Source organism: Coturnix japonica, chromosome 12 (assembly GCF_001577835.2).
Source record: "Coturnix japonica isolate 7356 chromosome 12, Coturnix japonica 2.1, whole genome shotgun sequence".
In the NCBI taxonomy this organism is placed as follows: Eukaryota; Metazoa; Chordata; class Aves; order Galliformes; family Phasianidae; genus Coturnix; species Coturnix japonica.
The window spans coordinates 3,665,128-3,686,139 of NC_029527.1; the positions used below are offsets into that span (position 1 = coordinate 3,665,128).

At 38.4% G+C, this 21,012-nt stretch overlaps 1 protein-coding gene across 12 annotated transcripts in view; it reads right to left on the reverse strand.

Moving 5' to 3' along the window:
- The window catches only part of IQSEC1 (IQ motif and Sec7 domain ArfGEF 1), a 248,336-nt gene that overhangs the window by 142,439 nt on the left and 84,885 nt on the right, over positions 1-21,012 (reverse strand). For 5 of the 12 annotated variants that reach the window (XM_015874691.2, XM_015874690.2, XM_015874705.2 and 2 more), the window contains exon 3: positions 3,555-3,641. The exons of 4 other annotated variants lie outside the window; for them this stretch is intronic. In XM_015874691.2, the coding sequence (XP_015730177.1) occupies positions 3,555-3,641 (87 nt within the window). Of the gene's footprint in view, positions 1-3,554; positions 3,642-11,628; positions 12,086-21,012 lie in introns of those variants that run through there. 3 more of the 12 variants (XM_015874703.2, XM_015874699.2, XM_015874696.2) reach the window with 2 other exon arrangements.

The window sequence follows — 21,012 nt, forward strand, 5'->3', positions numbered from 1 at the left end:
AGCTCCTCATGGAATCTGCAGCCCTGAGCTGAGTATGTTACTTCTAAGACAATACACTGCAAAGCAGGAATAGAAAGGGACTCCAAAAAGCCAAGCTACAGACATTTTTTGCTTTGTTTTCTCAATTTCCAAGCAAGAACAAATAAAAAAGAGCAGACACAGAAGGCATATGGGCAAACTGGAACCCAGACAGATAAATAACTAGCTGGAAGCACGTTATATGCTTAGGCTTCCTATAAGTTTCCTTAGAATAGGAAAAAGGCAAGATAACTCATTTTATTTCTATTCTGAACATTGTAAAATGGGCGACCAAGGGATTACTGCAAGAGCTGCAGCTATTAAAAATGCATTATTTCTCTATTAACAATTCAAAACAGATGCCAAAAATCATCTTGACTAGAAATAAAACTGCTGGAGTGAATAAAACATCCAGCAATTAGCTACCAGCAAATCAGAGATGCTCCAGATTTCACCGTAGTGCATTCATTAATTGCTTCTTTCAGAGCAAATTTAATTTTTAATTCTGGACTAGAAAATTAATCCCTCTGTGTATTTTCTAAATAAAGCCTCAAATCTGAAGTTAGAATGAAGCATCCATTCTTGTTTGCATGGCCTCTACCAATTTCTATTTATAAATTGATAAATGGGAAGACTAAGAGCTAATTTTAATACTATTGAATGTATGTGCAAATTAAAAGCCTAATTGTGCTAGTATTGTAGTAGCTGATGTTCATTCAGAACAATAGGATTCCTGCTTACAGATTATTTATGAAAACATGCTGAATTAGTACTTGACAGAGATCAGGGATGTCAAATTGTTACAAACACTTAGGTTCCTGCAGCTGTTGTATCCAAACTCATGGGTCATCCAAACTGTTGAAAGGAGGAAAGATACAAGGGTGACTAATGCATCACCACTATTATGAGTGTGGTAGTGTGTGGGACAGACATCCCCAAATATTATGAAACCAAAATTCTTCAGTCCAGTGAAGAACAAACTCGCTGTTTGTTTTTCTTCTCCAAGGAGGAGTGCTTCAGGATCACAGGATGCTTTACGCTAGAAGAGACTTCTGCAAGTGTCTGGTCTAGTCTTCTGCTCAAAGCAGAGCCAGCTACATAAGGTTGATCAGGGCTACACCCATCTGAAATGAGTACTGTTGAAAACAGAGCTTCCATCTCCTTATCTGGTCTCTGATCCAGTGTTTGACTACCCCCATGCTGAAATCCACTCCTCAGCTTTCTTTGTATCTAGCTGGAATTTGTCTCACTGTAATCTGACTGTTGCCACTTGGGCCATCATTGTGCATCTTCTAGATGAGGCTTGCTGCACCTTCTGCATATGCACCCACTGAGGAGTTGAAGGCAGCAAGAACCCTTATCCTTCTCTTCTTCACACCAAGCAGCCCCTTTCTCCCAGCTGCTTCACACCTATCACACATTCTGGCCTCCAACCACCTAGGAGGCCCTTTGCAAGACATGCTCCAGTATCCTGATGTCTTTTAAAAGTCAGATGACTGATAGAAGGGGAAAGAGGCTTCTGCCTGCTGCTCACACTCTTGCTTACACTGCCCTGAGCGCAGTTGGTTGCTTTTGTCATATGCTGCTGACTCAGTATCACCCTTTGCAAAAGTCATCACCCAGGCAACTTGTGTGTTGGGGAGAAGATGTAAGAGAAGAACAAGGCCATATCTAAATCTTGACAGCTCTTCTTCAGTAACTCATAATAAAAATGGAAGGTTAGCACAGATCATCTGCTGCTGATACATACAGGCAGGAAACAATGAGGGAGGAAGGAAGGGAGGAGCAAAGCACGTTAATTTTCCTAGCAGCCTGTGACTGACCTACTGTTTGCTCCATTACTGCTGTATGAACACAGGCAGGGCTGCTACAGTTATATAGTCAATTGTTGGGAGCTCTCATCTCCACAGATTCTAGCCAAGTTCTCTTTACACATAACTCACAGTTGCAGAGTTTGAGAACTCGAGTTCCCTGAGAGTAAGTAAGGTTAGTGATGAGTTCCTTCACATACCCCAATTCTTAAATAAAAGCTTGCAGACTTACAGCAAGTTTGTGCACTATAAAACTGTTATGCTGTGCATTTTGCACATTAACATTCTCTATAACAAATTTGTATGTGCTTCGCAGATCCAGCCACACTCATGGCATTTATTATTTTACTGCACAAAGAAACACAGCAGTAAGCCAAAGATGGATGGCGTTTTTTTTCAATGACAAGGCTATGCTGCTAAAAAGTTTTCTTTCCAAAAGATATGTTACAGACACAACTTCCATGGTGTAAGATATTGAAACATTCAAGAAACTACTGGTTTTGCCATCAACATCTCTATGGGAAAATCCCTAAAAGAACATGAAAATGAAGCATTATAATCTAAGAACAAAGGAAAAATAGAATACTCGTTAAAAAGCAAGTGGGGAATCTAATTGCACTGAAGTCACACTCCTCAGTGAAGAAATACTAAATTTTTTTACAATTGGGCTACAGATTCACTACCACCAAATAAAACAAAGAGCTTTAATGAGAGGAAAAAGGCAGACAAAGTGACACTGCAATGTAAAATAACAGGATGGATCCAAACATGCGTGCTGATACATAACTAAGACATGAAAGATAAAAAACAAATATTTAAGCATTCACAGATTTAGGATTCATTGTTTTTGTCTTTCCTTATTACTAGTGCAAAGCAAGCTGAATATTCAGCACCAGGTTTCCAATATTTTGATATTAATATTGTTCATGAGCTGGCAATCATGACTAAGTTAATCACTTACAGTTAAAGACAAGTTTCTTCATGCCATGCGTGCACAGTTTCTTAACAGTTTTCACATTTCTGGTAACTTTGGTTACCTGTACTTAGATGTTTCTATAAGCTGACTGCTAAGCTCTCTGGCGCTGATAATTGTATTAAGATGTATAATTACTGCTGTCCAGATTTAATTGAAGATTTGAAAACAGACGTGTTAAATTACTAGCTGGAAATAATTATTTTTGATAGATGTAGGGTAGGCCACTCAGCACTGAGGACCTGCATCTTTTTAAAAAACCCTACTTCCACTCAATTCAAAAGGCAGCACTGAGCCTTCTGCAGGTCCATGCATATAGCATATAGACTCACCTACCATACTGTTGTGAAATACTCAGGGGGCTTCAAAACAGGTTTTGCTTGGAAAACTTCAGTCTACACAAACTATGTGAAAATCTCAGTGCCTTGAGATGTTAGTTTTGTGAGAAATAAACCTATAATTATCTTGCTCCCGTCTTTCAAAAAGTCTGTATCTTTCCAAGAGTCTAGGGAGACATGCCTCTTAAAAGCGCATGAAACCCATTTTACAATCTAATTAAATGTGCTTAAGATAAGCAAATAGCCCTATCCCTTGAGATGTCAAAAATTTGTTTGAGATATTTTCTTAGTACTCAATTCTTAATTTATTCATTTTATGCTTTCAAACAAACTGCCATTCCTCTCCTTTTGTCAAATCGTACCATTGGATCTCTCTTCCAAAGAAGCAGGTGGGTGGATCATATCTACTCTTACCTGTACTCTGAGTGTGTGGCAGGGACTGCTAGCTGGGTATGGTACAATGGAGCTGGACAGCAAAACTGGTGCAGAGTATTTAAAGACCTACGACACAAGGAAAAACACAAAGTCAAAACACCAAGTGTTTAGAAAGGGGCTTTTTAGGGAAAAACAGGTGCTAATAAGTATAATTGAAAATCCTGTTAAGTTTGAATGAAATTTGAAATACAGCTGTCAATTTTGAATCCCAGGAAATGAAGAGGGAAATAGTCCCCTACTTTAAATACAGACATTGAGAATGATAGGGATGAACTGTTGCAATGAAGAATCAAAGTTTTGTCGCAACACAAAAATAAAATGCCAATTTAAGACTTAATTTTTTGCCTTGCTGTACAGAACAGAGGCAAAAGATAAACACTGAGGGTTAAAATTCAAATGGAAATGGAACTTCAGACTTGCATGTTACTCTGCACCAGTCAAGCTGTTTCTTTGTTAATGGCATTTCAAGCACAATGCTTAAGCATGAGGAGGTACAATGAGATGAGTAAGGACGAAAGCTTTCTTCAGGCCCAGCAATTATACGCACATTGCAATACATCACTTACAAATTTGAAAGAATTTCAGCTTCACCCAAGTTTTAAGCAATATTCTGAAAGGCGCAATACAATTTAAGTGATGTCATGTCATGTCAAAACATGAGAAGAAACACAAAGAAATATCCTACACCCGAGATAATTGGCATGCTTCGAATTAATGCAGAGCTGCAAAATGATACAAGGCATCACATCTGAAGTAAGGCTTAGACAGTCTTTAAGCAACACAGTACACTTAGCATTGTTGATGTTTTTGCTCAGAAGCATTAAACAAGGTTTAGCACAGTAGGTCATCCATGATAAAACCACCTAATCAAGTTTCTTAAGACACAGCACTCTTCTATGAAATCATACAATTTAGATCATTATTTCCTAACTCCTGCAGTGCCAACATGTGGACGAAATAACCTTTAAACTGAAAATCCTCATTTAGAGTCAAAAGAATCCAAACACCATTTAACAGAGAATGTGTGCGTGGCACATGCATTTCCATCCTGCCTTGTTTTTTTGCCTGGCATCTTGACAAATGTTTCAGAAGATTGATTTTGATTGTTCTGGATCCCTGAGGCTTAAAGCAAAGTCCTGTGAGATCACTCTTTCATCAGATCAAGCAGCACGGTTATGCAAAAGAAGTGAGCCCTTTCGAGAAAGGCATTAGTTACTAATCCTTTCATAAAAAAAGAAACCCCATAAGGTCAACCAGTTCTGATTCTATTGCCTATGTTGTGTCAGCAATTGCAAGGCCAAGATGAGCTGGATTTTCTGTTTAAAGATGACAACTGATGGGAACTCCTATAAAGTATCTGAGCTTTTGGAAAAGTGGCAACTGAATTCAGTCATTAGGCAGACTACCATCATGGGACATACCCTGCTAACACCTGGCAAGCGCAATGGTGGCACCCTCACGCCACTTGGAAAGAAGACCTTAATAATTCTAAAAGAAGATAGACAATGCTGTCAAAAACATTGATGGACCATGATAGAAGCAGTTCAAACATGGAAGAGTAACATTTTCTGACAAGAAAAACATGATATTCACACAAGCAGCTCCACACAAGTCACAGAACCAGGTTAGTACATTATCATCGCGCCTTGTATGATAAAGCCTCACATTGGGTAGAGAAACTGATCACACTGATGAAATTGCTGCTCCCTGCTTTGGGAATACCTAAGGTTTTTGGTAGAGATCAACATGAAGATGCCCCAGACCTCTCTTCCCTCCCCACCCACCCCCTTTCTTTTTTTTTTTTTTCATCCCTAGACCAAACTTTCCATTTCCATCAGTATTATCTCCTCCTTCAGAGAATAAACCAGTCAAGACATGAATGAATCAATCTGTATTCAGCTCCATGCAATGAAATATTTTGAACTTACTGGCTATCCCAGTAAGATTCTGTCCAGAAGGGTGTCCTGCTCTCACTTTCTAGGTTCAAAAATAGAAGTTCTCTCTGGAATCTGAGCTTCCTCATTTGCAGTTAAGGTTAATACTCACCCAGTGCACAAGACTGCTTAGGAGCTCAACTGCTTTGAGTTTCTTTTCGAAGGTGCAGTGGAAATGCAAAAGTCCAGTCACCTTGACAGCAAATGAGAAGTGCTATAGGTTTGTCAGATAGTAACTACACTGGCACTCCGCTGCCTTACAGATGAAGGTATAGAACAGAAAAAACAGATGACAAAACATTCAACTGCAGACTTGTAATTAAGTTACCACATACTGCTTTCTTCCAACAAGAATACCCCAGATGTTAAAGACATATGTTCAGTATGTGAAGTTAGATTTCAGCCATTTCTCAGTGTGTTCAGAGATAGACTCTTATCCAGCCAGTTACAGAAGCAGACATGAGGTTTGGACTGTAAAATTCAGGAGTTATCATGACCCAGCATTTTGGTTCTCAGTCCTACTGACTGATGCCCAGGCAGTCTGATAACAGACAAGGCTCAGGCTTACAGCCCCGTCAGCATACTAATTTTACCCAAAGCAAACCTACTCTCTGCTGGCACATGATAATATCTGCATGTGGCATTTTGTATCTTTAGTCACATGCTAAAAATACATTCATTTATTTTCTCCTCTGGACTGTATCAGTTCAGTTTCAACTTAGCTTTTGTAAGAAAGAGAACCTCTAAAAACTTATAAAAGATTGATGTTTCAATCAGCCTTCAACACAAGTTTGCACTCAAAATAGAATTGATTTAAGTCATAACACCTGAAAACATCATAAGAAATAAATGTAAATAGTTTGGAGAAGTGATTACCATCACATCACTGCTGGCAGTCTCAGAGACGCTTGCTTTTACATCTAAAAAGGTGATTTAAAATTAGAAATAGAGGAGAGATGCTTCAGAAGTGACACAAGACAAATGACTAAATTGATGAACGCTGTTTCTGGTGATTTCAGTTTCTAAAACATCACTGCAACATCCCATGGAAGATTTTCCATTTCCCATTTGCAGGCAGTTTCCTCCAGCTCTCCCCACATTCTCATGGACAGATAACCTCTTGTCAGTTTAAAAGTTCATTTCTTAGTTCTATTGAGAACACACTACTGACACAGTAAAAACAGAACTAATTCCAAAATAACTTCTATTATAGCATGATTAAATCCTGAAATCACATTTTCTTCAAGATACCAACATTAAACAAGTCCAATCTACAATGTTAGCATGCAGACCCAAAGGAGGTTTACCTGTTCCTTTATCTCCTTTATAAATTATTGTACTTGCCATTGGAAGCTGCTCATTTTAAGATCACTTTTGTATTCATCAGCTGAACAAAAACATCCTTTTCTATTTTTGGCACTACAGTCTTGTTTAGACACACAAATTAAAATGACCTCAATCAAGTAAAGCTATAACTACATGGCAACAGATTTTCATTTTCTGCTACAATCACTAACGACCCTCCTAAACACGGTAGAGGTATTTCTAAGTATTGGCTTTACAACAACCAAGGAAAACAGAAAATCCAGCTGTGAACTTAGAAACCCTTCTGCTTTAACAATCTTTTTTCCAAGGGAGCTCTTTGCAGGACAAAAACACTGCTGCCATGCCACTGGTAGCAGCAATCATTGCATCAACCCAGTGAAGCACCAGGATCCCAGAGAAGGCTCCTCCTTCTGACTCTCACTTGCATATGGTACTTACTGCAGGATAGGATATCCTACCCTTTCTGTTTTACTGCTGCTTTATTCTAACTGCATATAACATCTGAAAATTTTGATAGAATTATTACACTGTTACTATCATGGAACTTCTTCCTAACAGTATTTTCAGCTTTCAAACTTATTTTCTTAGGTGGTACATGTACATAGACATTAGGATACAGTTGTGCCACCAATAATTAGAGAAGCTGTATTAAGAAAAACATTTCTTCCTAATACAGTCCTATGTTAAGCTGACAATCTGACACAGTACCAGTAGGTATGTTTGGTCATCTTAACTACTGTAATTTTCTGTAGCCCTATTACTCCACATGCTATTCCTCTTCTTTTTATGATACAACAATCTGTCACCTCCATCTGCCAATATTCTTCCCTTTCTTCTGGTATATCTTTACACCAAGTGCTGCATGTTAATGACTATGTATAAATACCACCTAAAATTCACACCAGAACAGCCTCTCGTGCTGCCTAATGCAATCTGTATACCTGGCGCTAGGTAACACACAGCCATTTTTAAATTAGCTTGCAAACAGCAGATCTGCTGTATAGGGCCATTTGCTCCAGTGCCATCTGAGGCAGCTCACAGTACAATGATTTATTTGATTGGATTCATGCCTACACAGCAATATAAGAAATGCTTTCATTTTAATTCCATTTTAAGCTGATGAAGAATAACTTTCCATTACAATCTGATAATATTCTTTACCACTTCAATCCAGAGTTAAGGTTACAGCTGAGATTAGAAAAGATCACATTTATAAGATAGTAAAGTCTGTCCTGCTCCTCTATGATGAACCTGATAATTTCTGTGGCAAAAAATAATATTTGAAATATAGTAACTGACTTCCAAAAGTACAGTCAAAAACCAAAAGCACAGTAATAAGGGCTCATATCAACTCTACCTAAGTATTTTTTAATTAACATTTGGTTAATCACTCTGGAAATGCTTTCAGTGTGTTAATTGTTCCCACATGACAATTTTTTTTATTTTTTTTTTTCCCCTTCAGAAATTCATTGTGCAGAGAAAACAGCCGATAGTTTTATATAGCAGCTCATCTCATCTCCTCAGTCTGAGTTAGATCTCAGCTGTCTGCAGACACATCCACTAAGATGCAACTTAAGATGCATATCTCACCGGAAGGTAACAAGATCCATGCCCAATGAATGCCAACATAACAGCACAACCATATGCTCTAGGTCTGCAGTATTGGCATCTCCCTCCTTCCCTCCCTGCTCACCATGCGGTTGTCACGTAAACTAATTGAAGCAATACAGGATAGGATTTTCTTAATAAAAAGCAGAGATAGTTTTACTTGGCATCAATAACATTCAAAAAAATCTATAGCTGTAAGAGTTTAGTACATGTAGGTTAGAGTACAAACTGCTGAATTTTGCATAAGAATACATAAAATCAATTGTCATCAAAATGATGAAATATCATCATTTGTACAAGTTACAATATAAATATAAATGGAGAGGTTCTTGTTTGGAGCAATGTCACTCCTTACCTATTTCCAACTTGAATGTCCACATTTGGATTTAAAAAATAAAAAATTAAGTATGCTTTCACTGACCTCTCATCCATCACAAGGGCCTGAAAATAATCATCTCTTCAGAGAACAAGGGTTGTCTCATTTCTACCTCATCCTTATGCTTATTAAAATTACAGATAATTATCTTATAAACAATAATTAATTTCTGGTTTCATGAAAATGAAGTATTAGCCTATACAACCCAATAAACAGGCATTAGGTGACTCTTTTACATCCTGGCCAATACACAATTTATAGGCAGTCTCCAATAGTAGGTTAGCTGTATCTAGGGTGAACTTAATTAAGACTGTTAATCTATAGACAAATACAATTAAGATCATTTATTTTCCTTTTCACTAACTCTTAATGCAAGAAATCTGTTCTGAGCAGTGATGTGCAGACTTTGACATTCCAAATAAAATGCACCTGTACAAGTTTTGCTTACTGGTCACATTTAAAATTTGGAGAAAAAAAAAATCATACAATCCAAAACATGAAATGAAACAGAACAAAGATACATGAAGCTGCATATGATGGAAAGATGATAATATTTTAAATGAAATTAGAAGATTGCATCTTTTCCACACCTTTTGCTTCATTGTAAGTAAAAAGGTTCAAGATTTTCTGACGAAACTGCAACTCACACTACAAAACAGAACCCCATCTATAATTTCAGAGTAAAACCAAACATGAAATCACATCTATAAACAATGAACCTCATACTCACAAAAAAATGGAAAACCAATGTGCAAAGAATGAAATTAAATAGATACAGCATAAGAATTTTACAGCAATGCAAATCCCTTTACTTGTACCAGTGGCACAATGGCACGTTCTACTCTGCATAGCATCTGAAAAGTATTATTTTTGCTAATCCCAGTAGTTTGACATTATTGCTGGTCTAAAAAAAGCCAAACAGCAATTTAGATATTTTTTCCCTGTATTTTATATCTGAAGCATAAAAAGACGCATCTTACATTTTAAATTGCAAAAGCCACTAGTTTATATTAGCATGTCAACAGATTTATCTAAGGTTTCATCTCAAAACTAACCCACATATTAAAGAGCTGTTGAAGCCAACCTCGTTAGCATATTTCATTTCAGTTTGGAACTGATCAGTTTTAAAGAACATGAAGCATTTATGCACCGATGCACAGACACTATGGTGTCAGTTCTACAACAGACCTAAAAGTCTAATCAGTCATCAACATTTATTTTCTAATGGAGGAGTTGTGATACAGAATAAGACATAATTCATGCCTTGTTTTCTACAAGGCAAGTATAAGATACCAAACATAAACAGTAACAGAGGAACTATAGCACAAAGTGGTTCTACAAATGTGTGGAATGTTACTACAGAGCTGAAATATTCTTTAGCAACACGTGATAAACGCTTTAAGAAATTCTGTTTCAAAACCCCCAAATACCAGAAGCCATAGAATAACGGAGTCTAATACAAATTACTTCTCCTTTGTATAAACACGTGGCATTATTTTCAAAGCTGATCTGTACACATTGTGAAGACTACAACCTGTTTTCCAACTTCACTTTTCTTGTTTGGATTTCCAGTGTAGGGCTCCAAGTTTACCCTCATTTTCAAGCATTTCAACACAACCATTCATGCCACCTCTGTAAAACAACAGGCTAAAGAACATGTAAGAACAAATTTCAATACTCTTTCAGTACTCATTTCAAGCAGTTTACTCATGAATGGCTGAATTTACTATGACTGCATGTGGACAGGGCTACTGAATGTGAAATAGATTTACTCAGTTCGGACCCTCAGCTGCTACCCCAAAACAGACAGCAGCTACAGATGACAGCTGCATCTGCTTTGTGCACGATCCCTGGGAAACACTACATGTAACCCTCTATGCAGAGGATCAACTAGAGTTCATAAGCGCAAATAACACCTACGGCCATTTCAAAACAGTGGATTAATAGTGAAGCACTGATAGTAGTGAGGGTGGGTGGCAAAGAACAACTTAACTGCACACTTCCACAATTTCTATCAGAATTAGGACAACATTGCAGCATGTTTTGAGAGCCCAGAGAGCCATGTGGAGTCACCAGAATTCAGCCAAGCAAAACTACCCCTTGTGATTTCTGTATGTAGCCTGACGCTGACACCACAAGCACGATCCAACTTCAGCATCGCCCTTCCTCTGCCTACAAGTGGATAAGCTCTGAGCTATTCTGCCAAACGTGACAGCTCATGTGAAGAGCTGCTGCGCTGCATTAAATGAACAAAACATTAAACTCCTGCTCTGCTGATTGCAATGCTTGTGAAACTGCTCAAGTAAATAATAAGCAAATGATGCACCTTTAAGATATAAGCAAGCACGCATAGCAACAAAACCAAACCAGTATATTGCTTTATTGATAGGATATTGCTCAAGGCTGTAATACATTCCTTTTCATTACTATCTATATATTTAAAAGACAGATTACACTTTTATATGACAAAGCATTAAAGCAAAATGGAAGAGATTCTCGACTCATCCTATCATCCTACGTTGTTTTTATGCAAAGTATTGTTTTTTTCCTTTTCATCTTTGCTTTTCCCACTGCTAAATATCAGCTGATTCACTCTCATTAGGTTAAATTTTTAAATATCTATATACATAAACACAGACTGTGTATTTCTAAAATACAGATCATTCATCTGCTAAAAAAGGTAACACCCTAAAAATGGTTCATGGAAAGAAACCTACCAAACAATAAACTGATCACTACTCCCACTTCTGGAATCCTCAACACAGATATCAGAGACGTGATGACAGATGAAGAAGGAAAAGGTACTCACAAATAACACCTTCTGCAAGCCATCCTTGAATGTGTTGTGGATTTGGTATTTATATTTTCTTTCAGGCAATCTGAGGTAGAAAAGCTTTCTTAAGGAAAAAAAAAAAATTACATTCACAGTTTTGCACGCTCATTCATGATCAGCCATGGTGGAACATCACAGATAAGTAAGCTGGTGATGTAACCAGCCCCAAACACCGCATCAGATAAACCCAAAGGCTCTACAGGGTTATATTTTGCAAAGCCAAAAGGTTTTTCCCAGAGAGGAGGTTCAGCAAGCACAAACCAGCCACATTGTTTTCACATTCCTGATAGACTTGTTTTCTGCTTCTGAAAAAAGTCCCAGATCTGTATTTATTATTTAACTTCATCACCAAGAAAAAACAATATGCTTCCTCATTTGATATTCAGACTGAAATTTGAAAGCACCAAATGGTGCATTTTCGAATGCACCGTCTCTGTATGAACACTGTAGTACAGTCCAAACCAAGAAAAGGCCATTGGTCCTTTTATCTCCATGGTAACAGCAGCATCTGTGAAGACGAAGCGAATTCCCTCCTCACTGCAAAGTCAATTTATAGTCACATACTATGACATAAACCGATAAGACAGCAAAGCTAATCAGCAACAGGGAGAAACAGGAACCAAAATACGAGATTAAACTCCTGCTCAGGAGAATGCTCTTCTGTGTATGCTATTTCTCATGTGGAAATTACAAGATGAAGAACTAAATCAAGCTATTCCTTTGAGCGGATGCAAGCTGGGAATTTGTGAACTTACTAGGTTAGCTAACAAGGGAAGTTGTTGAATACTTTATAGAATTAGCTTGATTAAATCCAGTTATACCACATTTAATGGGATGACAAGCAAAGTAGTTGTTTGCAAAAATCACTCAATGACTACTTAAATGACATTTTCCCTGCAATATTTCATCAAAAGACTTGTCACTATTAGCAGTGGCAGAGTGAGAAGGTTAACAACTCTATAAGATATTGTTCCTCCCCACTGTTTTTTTCATTTAATTTTTTAAAAGCAACATCAATGATGCAAGAATTTCAGCAGCAGTGTTCCTGTGCACTAGCAGCAGCTATCTGCAGATAAGAGATGTACAGACTTGAGGAGTCACATTCTTGCCTTTATTTAATTGCTGTATGTGGTTGTCCTGTGTCCATCAGATAAGCAAAGAAATTACTCTTTTTCCTTCCCTTGCTTATTGCCCCACTCCGATGCTTACATTATCAAGACAGCCACGCTGTCTCCCTTGCTTCATGAATCAATATAATGACCATCTGCTCACATTATTAAGTTAAATATATACCAGAACACACTGATGAGGGCAGCTGATTTGCCATGGTCAAATGATCAGTTCATAGTTGTTCCATAGCCAATTGTAATATTTCCAGAATAAGAGAGAGCAGGTGGTCGACCAAATGCTACTTATCATAGCATTACCTACAACATTCCCCAGGCTAAAGAGAAGCAAGAATTGTCAGAGATGCTGCTAATTCATGCAACAAACATAATAAAATGGTAAAGCATTTCTGACGGTCTGTGTTCAAAAGTGATTTAAAAGAGACTGCAAATGTGCATGCTGCACCAACAGGTACTCTCTATGGTATTCAGGTTAAGCCACATTTATCTAACCATAGATTCGATGTGACACTGCCCCATACAGCAGAGAAACATGGCAAATTCCAAAACAGATTTATGTTGCTCACAAAACCTTCACTTTGGGCCTAATCCTGTAACTAACTCACACAGGCTCATGGCTTGGATCAGGTCCCCTAGAAAAATGCCCCGTTCCACAACGTAAGCCTGATTTAAAGCAGCCAGACCTTGATACACACATGGACAGCACTGCAAGAGAGTAATATGACTGCTTGCAATGGGCTAACTTTGCAAGTTAACAATCATTTCCACAGATTAAGGCAAATGTTTTTGCCTATTGCACAGAGAATAGCTGAAGGTATTTTACAATTTTCCAGAAATCTCTTTGGGATTTGAGTACTACCTTATTTTTAGCAGATCCTAAATACAAAGTACTGAAGAAACTGAACAATTTTAAGAGGTGCTTAAGTACTGTGAAATTGTATGTCAGAGCTAATGCCCTTTAACAGCAACCAATACATCACAAAAATAAATGTCTTTTAGGAAAATACAACCTCTGCATAAAGAGTCCCATAAAATGGCTTCCCAGCATAGTCTAATATTGAGCAGCTTAATCACCGCTATCATGCAAGGTGGAGGATATACAGACTTCTCAGCTTGGACTTGGACAAAGCCTTATAAAACCTGATTTTGATCTCTAGATTCTAATCATTAGAGTGATTAGAAGCAGCTGTGTTGCCTATTACCATATTCTACCTTGTTTGCTTTACAATAGTATTTTTATCAGACTCCGGTTCTTTGTTTTTAAGATCCCTTCCCACTTCTTCTTCCAGAAATACTTCTCAGCAAATTAAATACAGACCTTTTCCTGTTAGTCTTCATTATCATGGTCCCAAACGCTACCTTACATTTTTAAGACTAATCAGTATTCTGGACATCAGGGACATTATCTAAACATCTCCACCAAGAAATACTGCTGTGGCTTCAGAAAAATACAGACTGCACACAGACTGGACAAAGTTCAGTGCCTCCTTTTTAAGCTTCAGTGTTCCTGTGAATGCTCAAATGGGGGCCTGCAACAGAGCTCCCCAGCAGCAGGGAGGCTCAGGAGTCCCCATTTCTCTCTGCTTGCCAAGTCACACAGCTCTATGATTCACTGAGGGTCAACACCATTATGTAAGTGACCGCTTTACTGCATGCTGTCCTGCCAGGCCAGCACCAGCCCGCTGTGTGCCCGGAGGTGGCGGTGAACTGCTTCTCGCCAAGTGCTCCTGGCAGCATCCACATCCTGGCCTGCTCCTGGAGCAGGGAAAGGTGCACTTCCAGATCCCGAAACAGAGTGCTAACAAGTGCCTCATTACAACACGTTAAAGAGATATTTCCTATGCCTTACCTTAAAAATCTTTAATATTAGGCTGCACGATGGTAGAACTACCTCAGCATGCTGAGGGGACAGCGCTGACTTACTGCTCCTCTGAGGGATGAAAGCCAAAGTGGGGCTATCCCTGCTAGTGTTTGCTTCTTTGCTTCAGAGACAAGTAAAAGAAGCATTAAGCTGCGCAACCAAAATTATTTCCATAGTAAAAGATAAAGCAGCCCCCTTTTCCATACTGTACGGTGTACACCTGTCCCACTTTAGACGCTGAGCTGCTCAGTCCCAGACATAGTCTACTGAATTTCTCCAACCTGCTTCTGCCGTTTCACCCCCTTGCCCCCAGCAACCAGCCCTCTCCCCTCTCCCAGCAACCAGCATTGCCTGCAGGCTGCCCTCGGGACCCAGCTGCCCACAACGCCCTTTCTGCTGGATGCAGCCCAGCCCAGTGAGGCAGCAGCTCAGCAGCTGTGGAACTAATCCACTAACTCACTGCTGGGAGCTGCAGGTGTCACCATTGCTGGCAGCACAGACGAGTTATGAAAGTTTTAATCGTAAATTCTCCCTCTATCCAAGCTCTGATTTTCCCAGTAGAAGTATCTTTTGTTACTGGTAGACAACACAGACTCTAAGTCAAGAAACAACTTTCCTTTAAGTTGTGTGTAAGAACTCTGCAAGCTATTCAAACTGCCTTGCACCTCTAACGACTAAAAAGAACCCTTTTCTCCCTAAAGGAACTCAAGCTCTTATTTAATAAACAGTATTTATATGGAAGTATCAAAATATCAAGTTCAGCAGACACAGGGATTACAAGTAACACCGTTACAGGTGCACCAGTTTTCTGCTTACTTTTCCAAGGATTTTTCTTGTTTGCTAACTTGGAAAGAAAAGCAGAGTGGTGCAAATATGCTTGATACCTGTGTATTCACACACATTTGATATGCTTTCAACTATACGATTCCATTTCTTTCACTGTAGCAAATACAATTATGTGTGAGAGTGTTAGTGGGATGCAGGAAAAGCCACGTGTATCAGCAACATCCTCCCCTGAGATACAACACCAGAGAAGAACTTCCTGCTGCATGCTGTGCAAAGTAAACATTTTTTTCCTAGTAATCCTTCAACACTGAAAGGACATCAGTCCAGTTGGCAGCAACACACTTCTCAGTCTGAGAGTATCACACATGTTTTCCACTAGAGCACACTAGCAGGCAGAGGGGCAATACACTGAAGTGTTTGCTTAATTTAGAGCACATACTTTGTGTGAACATTCTACAACAGGCTCAGCAGACCCCACTGGCAGTGTTGTGCTATCAACCAGGATGCACATATGGCTTGTTAGATTAACCATTTTCCTTGAAATATTATCTAGGGCAAGGCAAAATTCTGAACTAAGTAATAAAGTGTAACTTTATTCACTACTTAAGCTACAGCTCAGTGTACGTTTCCCATTCAAGAATATTTGTGACATAAAATACCTGCTGAATAGCAAGAGATGGCATAGGATCTGCAAATGCTGATGTGCCAGAAGTATTGCAAAAGACCTCTGCTGCTTCTGTATGCTGCTGACAACAAATCCAATCAATTTGAACATTGACTTCCAAGAAATCCAACCGCAAAGATTTGTGATGGTAAAAGGATTCTTATCTAGACACACTTTGCTCTGGTACTTTACCAGCAATTTTACTAGCAATTGCTTTTAGATTCAACTAAGATATATGTATTCTGATCATCACATCAGAATTTACATAGTCTTCACAAGAGATGACCTGAAGACAGCTTATTCAAGTAACATTGCTTTGTCAAATAATCATCAGTTGTTTTCTTCTGACACCTGAAGAGAACTGTTTTTGCATATCTACAAGTACCACAGAATATAAATGCACAAACCGCAATTATCAATTCAGTACAGCTCTTTAAGTGACAAATATTTAAGCCACAAAGAATTACTTCTGAGTTTTGTCTCTTTTGGAGGCATCTTAAGCTTAACACCTCTCTCAACAGCATTATGCATTATTAACAGAAATGCCATTGGCTCTGGAAGAAAAATTAAAATTAAAGAAAATATTTTTAATCCCACAGTAAATATTTGTGAGACATGTTAGTTATGCTAAACAGTACTTTATACCGTGCTGCAGACTTCTTTACTCCCCGAACATAGAATAGGAGACTAATTTTAGGTATAGGAGAACAAATACAGATCAAAATCTATAAAGCTGCAGGTTTGAGCATAGCTCATAACAGATCATAACGCATAGAAACAATTCAAGACAGAAATATTCCTGCACAAAATCTAAGCGGTAGCAGGGCTACCTGGAATACAGCCTAGAAACAGTTGTGGGCAAAGAGTAAGAGCTGTAATTTTGGCCTGAGTCACTCTTCTGGGCTTCCTGATATCAGGTCACAGCTGCTGTCCTCTTCAATAAAAGCATACGTTGCTAATGAATCACATTGTAATAGGTATTTAGAAAGCAATTAAGTTTCTCCAGGGTTGGGATGGCTTCTTAATTGCTACTTTTAATTTCACATATAGCATGTAGTTAATAACAGAAGGAATAGAAGTAGAAAATATTTGTTCAGATTCATTCCATCATGCTTTGGACAACTGAACTGAAAACACAAAAACAAAAGACAAATCTGCTGCACACACCTTTCAGTATTTAGGATGGTATAAAATTGCACATAAATGTCAGCAGAAGAATGAATACCAATGAGCAGAATGTAATTAATGCCTGCACGTCTCCTGGTCTAAGTAAAGCATATCTGTCACCATAAAATATTTCACTAACATTAACAAACTAATGGGCAATGTAATAAGTCATTTGAGAAGAGATGAAGAAGTGGCTGTCTATAGCTCAGGATGCCACATTTCATGGTGCAGATGTTTTTCCTCCTTTGATGTGTATTTCTGCTCTAACCCAGATTTCAGAAGTCACGGATCCAACAATTAGTTAATCCAGAGCGTCTTCTCAGAAAATCATTCAAATGGGCTTGAAAAAAATAAAATTCCAAAAAGAATCAAAGTTTGGAAGTATTTCCTGCATCTTTTATTCATATTCATCATGTACTTTATTTATGTCTTTACATTTTGTTGAGTTCAGCTGCTAGTCAATGGACCTTATGTAATGCTGACATTTCCATCATTTGTTTTATTTTTGCTACATAAAAATAAGATTCCACTTGATTATTTTTTTCTTGGCATTCCTTCACTGTGAAGGCTTCTTTAATATTTTGTCCCTGGTTGTTTTAATAAAAAGCCATCACAAAAGATATTTTAGATGAAGGGAAAAAAAATGCAAGTTAACAGTCATGGAATTACTTTTCCAGCTAGTCCCGTGAAAGATTTCACAATAAGGAGCATAAACTCAATTTTAATAACGAGATTAGTTGGAATATTTGCCACAAAATTATTATCTAGATGTTCAGCAGATCAATTATATTAATTAAACAGACAAGACTGAAGACAACTGTTGTCAATAGAGAAGTCAATATGTTAATAAAGACACCAATGCCACCTCTCTCCCCACGGTAAATACAAACAAAAATCTAGTTGGAGATTTCATGGGTCCATTGCTGATAGAGGTACTGTTAACACAGTTACAGCAATTAACATTCTCCATGAGCTTGTAGAAGATCCTGAGCACAAAGTAAAGAAGTCACAGCTGAGATCCTGATCATAGGTGTTTATGGCTGTGCTAATCCCACCCCCTGGAAATGCTTGGGAAGTACCTGAGTGGCTGGGCTGAACGGAGCACCCACAGTGTCAGGAGCAGGATGAGCTGGCTGAATTGATCTACTTGTACATCCACAAGGAGTCATAAACTGCTCCAGCCTATTCATGGGGCAAAAAAAAAATTGCCAAATTTATCGCAGGGCCAATTGCCTGCATTTATATGACAGTCATCCACAGCAACTTGTGGCACTGGTCTTGACAGACTGCATGAGGAGATAACAGCTTGTGGCAAAAAACATGGGAAGTGCAAAGGAGCCCTGCCCTGGTGTTGGGCAAAGGGCAGGGTCACCATCTAATGCTAGAAACCTGCCAGCATCAAGCTCCAGTTGATAGCTTCCTACATCAGAAAGCAACTCATTATCCTAGACAGCCCAAAATCACACATAGTATTCACTAGGTTTTAAAACACATTTTCAATATAGAGAAAGGCCAAAGGAATTCTCAAAAACATTCAGTAGTTCTGAGAATGTGGAAGCAAACACCAATTTGATGCTGTTCGATGTTGCAGGGGCCATCAACTCCAACAGCATATAAGTAAAGGCCTCAAAGAAAATAATGGAAATGATCAGTGCTGGGAAAAAGGGGGGAATAGTCAGTTGATGGCAAGCCTGTACTTGAAGTTAGGACACAGGAGGAAAGCAAGGCAAAGAAGATTTCACCGGAGAGAAAACCCTAGAAATCAGCACAGTGGGCATGTAAAATTAGTGCAGCAGGCCATTCAGTACAATTCAGTACTTCGATGAACAGTTGATGACAACTTTTGTCTAAGAGCCAATCCCACACTCAACAAGTAATGCTTCCTTCATTTCCCCTGCACCACCATTGTCTTAGCATTTGCTTTTCTGTTCTTCTTACCTTGCCTAAGCTTAGAATGGCAGAGAGGTAACTAGATGAACTCCCAGCACTGCCTTGAATCACTATTGTATTTCCACAATTCTACAGTTTACAGTCAGATCAGTTTTAGAAGGAACAGCTCTCAGAAGTGCACAGTACAGTCTAAAACTCCCAGAGGAAATCTAATTCCCCTGTATTTTTATCTAGTGTTTCTAATATGCCTACAGACAAAGACTGTTTATAGTACATTCCTTGGTGAATTAACATTAAATGAAAAAGAATAAAAAAAATCAAGTACCCATCCTCTCAAGGCCCTCCCACAAAAGCCTTAAGAAATAAAATAGCTCTACATGTGGTGTTCAGGTCTTAAAGACAACTCTATTTGAGCTTGTACACAGAAAAGTCATTTTCTCACAAGAACCACATAATACACACTTGTAAGCACAAAAATTCCTCTTGAGTACCATTTGCCAGTTCCTTTTCCTGGCAAGAGACTCAGTGAACTTGGCCAGCACTACTCAATGCAGCAGAGGCATCAGGCTGGTGAAACAGCTGCTTGCGCAGGCAGCCTGAGTTGGAGTGGCTGGCCAGCTTCTCTGAGAGGTTTTTGGAAGCCAGCCACCATCTGAGCCAGCCTGTTTGAGAGCAACTATATTGGATACTAATGACCTTGGCAGAACACATCATTGAAGTTGAGCTCCTCTAGAAGAATCCTAAAAACCTCTACACAAAGTTCTTTCAAAGGGTAATCTGCTGCTTCCTTCCTATGCAGTGATAAGATATTGACAGCAAATACTTAAGCAATTTGAATGACCTTTCCAAGCAATGCAAACAAATAACACAGCTCCTAGCAAACATCTGCTGTTAAATCCACATAAATGGGTCATTTTTGCAGGAATGCTTCAGCAGACATTTGCATTTCAAGTTGAAATTTGACATACTGAGCAATTCAACCTAGGGGCAACACATCTGAAAGTTTGATGGAACAGGGATGAGTCATGGACCTATTATTATTATTTTATATGCAGAAATGGTTTGAAACAACTTCATAAACTCTGATATCAGCATTTAGAATGATAAATACATTAAAAAACCTTGTAAGTTTATGCCATTTTAATTCTCCTTCACATGACCCCTACCCACACTTGAATAGTACAACTGTATTAGAAAGAACAAGATACTGCCCTTCTTGCAGTTACTGATCAGATAGACCAAAAGATCTTGTCCTTGGAAGCAAAAAAGGAATTAGATGTTAGCTCTCTGGTGTAAGACCCGCCATTAATCCTTGAGCCCAATGTGGCCCTAACACACACACATACCAGATGAAATGCATCCGTTTTTAAGAGGTCTAGACTGGTGCTGATATTTGCGGAGCCAAGCACTGAATCAGAAGGGTAGCCTGAGAAAATAACATCAGTGCTACCCCTCAATGCACAGCCAATTTTAAAAGCTTTTCTTTATAATGTTACTTAAGTGACTTACGAAAAGAAAGCATTTAACATGTCTTTAGTTCAGTATTTGTGTATCATAGCTGTATACATCCCTATTTCCACGCTATTATGATATAATAAAACAATTACAATATATTACTATTGAGTAGTTTACTCAGGCTTTCCTGAGATTCAAAACATAACTAATTTCAAATGGATTTTCTACATACAATATGCAATTCTATGAGAGTATAACCCACAGAAATAGCATAATGAATTCTAACCATAAGCCTTTTGAACATAAGGTTGTCTAAACCCATTAGTCTCTATTCTATGCAAACATCTGAAAAGAGAGCAGCACTCAACAAAATAAATTCATCCTAGATTGGTACAACCATTGCAGATTGT